The following is a 7583-nucleotide window of genomic DNA, read 5'->3' on the forward strand; positions in this document are numbered from 1 at the left end:
GGTCAGGGCACATATTGTTGTGGGGTCGAACCCTGGGTTCAAAATAAGACCACCGAGGCTGATGATTGATTTAAAAAAAGCAGGCAAGGATTTGTTGAACTGGCCAGGACGGCCGAGAAAGCACCACACGCAGGTGGAGTCCACAAGACTGCACCGTTCCAGGTGTAGGCAGTCCTTTTTAAGGTCTAAACCACAAGAATTTTCCTTTGTTCTAAATTCTAAATTCCAAAGGCTGGGAACAGCCAGTAAGGCCGTTCCCAGCCACTTCCTGCTGGACGTTGGAATGTGGCCCTATCTTGTTAAAGTAGATAGTACAGAAGCAGACCTGAGTGGTTAATCTCTAAAGATTATCTACAATTTCTACTCCTGGAGCTACTGAGTCAGTGGGAATCAATCTCTTGTGGTCCTGGTCCACAGACACAGGAAAATTGCCTTAGCCTCCAGGTCTCAATCTGGTAGCTGAGGCAGCTACCCTATTGTTTAAGCAAGTAAGCAAGTGCTGAAACCAGAATAGCAGGGTTAAAATTAAAACAGCAGTTTTTACCCAAATATGATTGCTACTATATTTCACATATAAGAATCAACCAAAAAATGCATGGATGAGTGAAGCAACAAATCAATCTCTCTCCCTCCCTCTCTCTCTCTCTCTCTCTCTCTCTCAAATCAATCCATGAAATATTTAAAATGTAAATAAAATAAAAGTACATTCCAGTTTAAAAAATAATTTGGAGGGAGTAAATAATTTGAAATCTCCTAAACTTAAATAGGGGAATGTTACTAAAGAATACTAGGCCAGAGCTGCCCAATTTCTCCCCCGTTAAAAATCACAAGAAAATGTTTTAAATTGTACTGCACACTACGGTAAACAGAAGAGATTGGTCGGTCTGCGGACTGAAAGGTCCCAGGTTTGATTCCGGTCAAGGGCATGTACCTTGGTTGCGGGCACATCCCCGGTAGAGGGTGTGCAAGAGGCAGCTGGTCGATGTTTCTCTCATCGACATTTCTAGCTCTCTATCTCTCTCCCTTCCTCTCTGTGAAAAATCAATAAAATATATATAAAAAAAAAAAAAAAAAAGAGAGAGACTGGTATGATAAAAGCATTAGCTAGGTACTCCGGCCATCCAGGACCCTCTCGGCTGTCCCTAGGGCTGAAGGAATCACTGTCAGGCACACACACACACACACACACACACACACATTTACAAAGCCCACTGGACCACAACTCCAGCTGAGAAGCTCTGTACCACAAAAGAGTTAAAAAGTAGGAGGTAGCAATACGCAGCAAACCTGGGTGGCTGCCTACCCAACAGCCATTTTTCCCCGGTGCATCTCAGCTTGATCTTACTCAGACAGGCACTGTCTTTAGAGGAGGCAGGCCCCAGCCCTAGTCCCAGCTCCCTCTCCAGAAATCATGATTGGTCTGAGCTAGGTTTCACGGGTCCATTTCTCTTGCCAGTTTTTGGTTTAGTCATAGGCATCTGATAAAAGTCGAGACAAAGAATAGGGTGAGAAGTCTACTTAGATATTTTTAGGAAAGATTTTCATCACACTTAAAAAAAAAAAAAAATAGAGCCCTAACCGGTTTGGCTCAGTGGATAGAGCGTTGGCCTGTGGTCTCAAGGGTCCCGGGCTTGATTCCGGTCAAGGGCATGTACCTTGGTTGCAGGCACTTCCCCCGTAGGGGGTGTGCAGGAGACAGCTAATTGATGTTTTTCTCTCATTGCTATTTCTAACTCTCTATCCCTCTCTCTTCCTCTCTGTAAAAAATAATATATATATATATATATATATATATATATATATATATATAATTTTTTTTTTAAATAGACATTATAGCCAGGCCATTGGCTTAGTGGTTGAGCTTTGACCTATGTGTTTGGTCCAGCCTGGGTTGCAGTTGATCCCGATTGGGGGGTGGGGGGACAGGTGATTCTCTCTCATCATTGATGTTTCTGTCTCTCTCCCTCTCCCTTCCTCTCTGAAATAAATTACATATATATATATATATATATATATAGAGAGAGAGAGAGAGAGAGAGAGAGAGAGAGAGAGAGAGAGAGAGACATTTTCTCATCTGCTACTAGATACTGTCATATCTGTGTGGCATTCCCAGAATTGTGGAACTGTGAGGGGAGGTAACTAAACATCGGAATGGAAGAGGGGAAAGTGGAGGGGACCTGTCCCTTTGATAGCATCGTTGAGGCATTAAATTAACCAATCCTGGAAAACCCGCTGTGGAATGATCAATGATTCTTATCATCGATGCTTCTCTCTCTCTCCCCCTCGCCCTCCCTCTCTGAAACCAATAAAAAAAGATTTTTTAAAGCTTAAAAAAAATTTTTTTAAAACACCGTGGATCAAGGTCTTTAGCACATGTTATCTCCTTGAACTCCCACATCCCTCCTCTGACGGTAGGTGTTAACATCCCTTTGTTGTGGGGGAGCAGATTGAAGCTATGGAAACTGAAGTCATTGGCCCCACGGGGCGAGGCTGCGATGTGAAGCGCTCAGATGTACAGGGGGGCCGGTCTCCCTGACTCCACAGCCACCTTTTCCTTCCCTGAAGGGGGAAAGGAGCACCCTGGAATGTGCAGATAGGCAGAAAAAAGACAAAACACTGGCAGAAAGGTCCTCAGTCACCCAAATGCTGTATCTCCAAACACCAGTTGAGACAGACGCGAGAGGAACAGATTTATTCTGTCCGGTGCTAACTGTAGCCAGGAATCTGTGTTAAGACTGTTTCCTGGAGAGTCAGATGCAGAGCCCCGGATGCACAACGTCAGAAACAAAGCGGTTTAATACATAAATACAAGCCGCCCATTTGTTATTAGGAGCTCTGCCCGGGGCCACGTAATTGAACCCCCTCTCCGAGCCCCTCTGTCCTGAACAATGGCAACGGCAACACTGCTTTTGGAAGATTCCATTGCTTTTGGAAGATTCCATGTGGCCAGGCTTGCGCTGTGCTTAGAACGGGACCGGGCGCTCCGGCGCTCAGTGTGTTATAAACTGTTCTCCTGAGGATGCGGGAGATCTTTTTTTTAAAAAAAAAATAATAATAATAATGTCATCTTACTTAAAAAAAAAAAAAAACTAAAAAAAAAATTACTATCAAAACTAAGGCCTGATGGACAGAAGGGTAGTGTGCTAGAGGTGTAGTGCAGTAAGGTTTTAATGCTAGAAAGTTAAAATAGTCAGAAGGCGAAACGTTCGCGGTTGAATTCAACTTTCTGTGTGTTTGAAATAACCCAACCTCGCCTGGTGGTTCCCCGGGGAGGAGGGAGGGCTAAGTTTGGTTTCCTCTGAATGGAAAAGGTAAACAAAAAGCCGCCAAGATGGGCGAGGTCCAGGCTCGGCCCGCCCCGGGGCTGCGGGCTGCGGGGACAGGGCCGCTTGCGCAACCCGAATCCTCGAGAGCGAGGCGGCGGCCGCCAAGGCCTCCCGGGCCCGGGCCGCGCTCCCAGCTCCGGGCTCCGGGCCGCGCTCCCAGCTCCCAGCTCCGCGCTCCGGGCTCCGGGCCGGGGTCGGGGGGTCGGGGGATCGGGGGGCGGGGCGGGGCGGGGCGCGCCGGCCGGAAGCGCGCGCAGCCGTTACCAGGGCCCGGAACCCGCGCGGCTGCCCGGCGCCGCACGTCCGTGCTTTTGGCGGGGCGGGGAAGCGCGGCGTCAAATTTCAAAAAAAAAAAAAAAAAAAAAAAGCCTCCCAAACCCACCGCCCCGCGCGATGGGCGCCCCGTGGCTGCGGGGGCGAGTGGAGGATGCTGGGAAGTAGGTAACATGGCCACCGGCGGCGGCCCCGAGGAGGAGAGGAAGCGGGGGCGCCCGCAGCTGCTGCCCGCCGCGCGCCCCGCGGCCCGCGCCGAGGAGCCGGCGGGCGGCCGCGGGAAGCTGGGCTGGGCGCAGGTGGTGAAGAACCTGGCCGCGAACAAGGGTGAGTTCCGCGAGTCGCGGCCGCCGCGGCGCGAGGAGGAGAGCGGCGGCGGCGGGGCGGGCGCGCTGGGCGCCCTCGCGGGCCTGGCGGCGCCGAGCCTCGGCGACTTCCCGCCGGCCAGCCGCGGGGACCCCAAGGGCCGGCGGAGGGAGCCGGCGGGCGAGGCGGCGGACCCCCGCAAGAAGAAAGGCGCCGCGGAGGCCGGCCGCCGGAAGAAGGCCGAGGGGGCGGCCATGGCGACGCCGTCCAGGCTCGGCGCGGCCGCGGGCGCGGCGGAGGACCCCCCGCAGGACGCGCTGGGGGCGGCGGCGGCGGCGGCGGCGGGCTCGGCGGCCGGGGGCCCGGGCAAGGGCCGCTTTCTCGTGCGCATCTGCTTCCAGGGCGACGAGAGCGCCTGCCCCACCCGGGACTTCGTGGTGGGCGCGCTCATCCTGCGCTCCATCGGCATGGAGCCCGGCGACATCTACGCCGTCATCCAGATCCCCGGCAGCCGCGAGTTCGACGTGAGCTTCCGCTCGGCCGAGAAGCTGGCGCTGTTCCTGCGCGTGTACGAGGAGAAGCGCCAGGAGGAGGACTGCTGGGACAACTTCGTGGTGCTGGGCCGCGGCAGGGCCAGCCTCAAGACGCTCTTCATCCTCTTCCGCAACGAGACGGTGGACGTGGAGGACATCGTCACCTGGCTCAAGCGCCACTGCGACGTGCTGGCCGTGCCCGTCAAGGTGACCGACCGCTTCGGCATCTGGACCGGCGAGTACAAGTGCGAGATCGAGCTGCGCCAGGGCGAGGGCGGCGTCCGCCACCTCCCGGGCGCCTTCTTCCTGGGCGCCGAGCGCGGCTACAGCTGGTACAAGGGGCAGCCCAAGACCTGCTTCAAGTGCGGCTCCCGGACCCACCTGAGCGGCAGCTGCACGCAGGACCGGTGCTTCCGGTGCGGGGAGGAGGGCCACCTGAGCCCCTACTGCCGCAAGGGCATCGTGTGCAACCTCTGCGGCAAGCGGGGGCACGCCTTCGCGCAGTGCCCCAAAGCCGTGCACAACGCCGCCAATGCCGCCGCGGCGCCCCCGCTGCCGCCCGGGGTGGCCGGGCACTGAGCATGCCCGTCCGCCTGCCTGCCTGCCAGGGTGAATCCAGAGCCAGTTTACCTACCCCCTCGTTAAGTGCCAAAACCTTTTTTGAAACCGTTTTCTATCGTGTTTGAAAGAGACTTTTTAAAACAAGAGATATCTCTCTCTATCTCTGCCTTGAACCGAGTTTACTCCATGTCAGCCTTTTCCGAATTGGTGACTGTCATTCGTAATGACTTACCGACAGCGGTTAGTGTGCAGCGAGGTCGCCAGTCCCTCTATTGAATTTTCTTGTCTTCGGTTTTTTTGTAATTGGGGGACGGGAGGTTTGTACTTGTTCCTCCCTATATGCCTTGTCTTCTCCCCGAGTTTTCACCCTTTTGGGGGCTGCCTCGCTCAACTTGATGGCCCAGCACTATGTGCGGGGCCCAGCACGTGGTAGACACTGCGCTCCATCCGTGTTTGTTGACTTGAAAACGTTTTTTGACTGTGACTTCTGTCAGGATGTCTGGCTTGTGCAGCTCGTCCCCTCCTCCCCCTTACCATTTGCTGCTTCTAATCCGTGTGGTCTGAGAATTTGTGAAAAACCAGTGTTGTTAGAAGTGTCTGTAACCTGAGTCAATAAGCTCTGAACGTGGCCAAGGGTCTCTCTTTATGGCATTAAAAAATACATAGACTTTGCGACAGCTCTTTCGGTGGCTTAGAAGAGCCACAAAAGTATGGATTCTAGAATGTTCCTGTCGGAAAGAACCTAAAAATTGGTTTACACCAATCCCCAGGTTTTCCAACAGTGAAACAGGCCCAGAGGTTAAATGGGTCAAAAATCACATACTATTAATAGCTGTCTGGTGCCGGAGCCAGCCTAGAGTTCCCTGACCCCAAGGCCAGTGCTCATTCCACTACCTCTCACACTTCACAACATTTTCCTCAACACTTGAGGGCCCAGAAAGTCTGATCTCTCCAGAACAATGTGCCATCTGGGCCAGAAAGCAGAAAAAGGAAGATTCAGCAGGGGCTTCTGCATACTGGGGAGACATAATCCAGGGCGCTCTGGTTCCCTTGGGGTATCCCACCTGGATTAAAGTGTGCCTGGTCCTTTGGGGGCCTCCCCCTTCCCCATTTGCTGCCACCAGCGAGAAACGGGTGCTCCTGTGTAAGGAAACCTAGCCAAGGTTTACATTTGCACCTTAGTCTCCATAGTTAGGCATTAGACACCCCAGAGAAGCAGCGAATGGAGTTCATCTGCAGACTCCTGACTCTCAGGAGAAAGGCTGTTTGAACCCAGAATTATGTGAGTTGTTAACTCTGAAATGTACTTGTGAAATAGGCCATGCGAGAGAGCATTGGGTCAACTGTTATCAAGTTAAAGGAGAATAGACAATACACTACTTCGGGTTTTTGTCTTCCCTTTGCGTTAAGTTTTGCTATTTCCTTGTGGCTTGGAATGTAAAATCCATTGTTAAAAGTTTTGTTTGAATAAATATTTATCTTTTGTATTGCTAACAGTGCTTCCTTTCGATTAGGTGCGTGGGTACACAGACCCTAGTTCAGTCCATACCTCCTCCTACACACCACTTGTTTACCTTGCAAATACAGTTCCAGTCCCTGCAGGCAACACTCAATCACCTACTCTGTTGAATCAGGCCCTTTGGAGTTGCTCCCTAAACCCAGTGTGCTAATCACTTAATGCACTTAAAACTCAGGTTGTAATTGGGGGGAGGGAGGGTTGTACTTGTTACTCCCTCTGCCTTGTCTTCTCTCCAAATTTTCACCCTATGGGCTGCCTTAAACTCAAGTGTTAAGTCCCTAACTCGGCTCCAAAGAATCAGAATCACTGGAGCGAGGCGAGGAGAAACATTTTTAGCAAGCATCCCCAAGCAATTCTGATGGGTGGCCCGTTTTGAGACCACAGTTCTGAATGGTACCAAAATGAGTGAGAGGGACTCTGTCCTTGAGAAATTACAGACTTGTGGGAAGGACAGAGGAATGGTGTCCGTTTCATCACCTTACAGTTGTAAGTGCCAGGAATTGGTTGCAAGTATTCATGGGCTTTTTAAAAATGCCATCTCTTCTAGCTCTGAGGGAAGAAGAGAGAGTCCCAGGATTCTGCGGGGAGAGCTGACTCACTGCTCCAAAGGGAACTAATCCTGGAGATTCCCTCCCCTCGGCCCCAGACCCAAACCCCTGAAAGACTTCAGCTCTGAGATGTTAGGATCCTAAGAAAGTTTCCAGTGTATTGATTCTGAATCAGTGATTTCAGATATTTACAGAGCTGATCTGGAGTAGCTGGGGCCTGGTTGGCTCTGGGGAACCGTTTTTCTTTTTCAGAGCCAGCCCAGCCCCTCTCCTTCCTGTCCCCCAAAGCAAACAGACCCTTCCCTCCCGGATTCCTCCCTCTTGTTCTCTCCCTCCCCCTCATCTTCTCTGCCCTGCATTTCCCTCCCTCCCAGCGCTTGGAGGCCAGTGGGCCGGAGAAAGCCTGCATTCATCAGACTCCCCTCCCCCTCCTCCCTAGCCGGCTCTGCTCCAAGGAGCCTCTTAGGAAGGATCTTCCCTCTCCCCGCCCCTCCCTACCGCCCTCCTGGAGCGAGCG

The 7583-nt window shown here is 52.5% G+C and overlaps 1 protein-coding gene across 1 annotated transcript; it reads left to right on the forward strand.

Annotated features, from left to right (window-relative positions):
- The first annotated feature begins 3564 nt into the window (after positions 1 to 3564).
- Positions 3565 to 6493, forward strand: ZCCHC3 (zinc finger CCHC-type containing 3). Its single transcript, XM_036419146.2, has one exon. It carries the CDS (start codon positions 3773 to 3775, stop codon positions 5015 to 5017), a length of 1245 nt encoding a protein of 414 aa, XP_036275039.1. The 5' UTR covers positions 3565 to 3772; the 3' UTR covers positions 5018 to 6493.
- The last annotated feature ends 1090 nt before the right edge of the window (positions 6494 to 7583 follow it).

The sequence above is a fragment of the Pipistrellus kuhlii genome, unplaced genomic scaffold, assembly GCF_014108245.1.
Source record: "Pipistrellus kuhlii isolate mPipKuh1 unplaced genomic scaffold, mPipKuh1.p scaffold_m20_p_6, whole genome shotgun sequence".
Classification (NCBI taxonomy): Eukaryota; Metazoa; Chordata; class Mammalia; order Chiroptera; family Vespertilionidae; genus Pipistrellus; species Pipistrellus kuhlii.

What these genes read in the sequence shown, in the direction of transcription:
- ZCCHC3 (XM_036419146.2), top strand. Translation starts at nt 3,773, where the DNA reads ATGGCCACCGGCGGCGGCCCCGAGGAGGAGAGGAAGCGGGGGCGCCCG.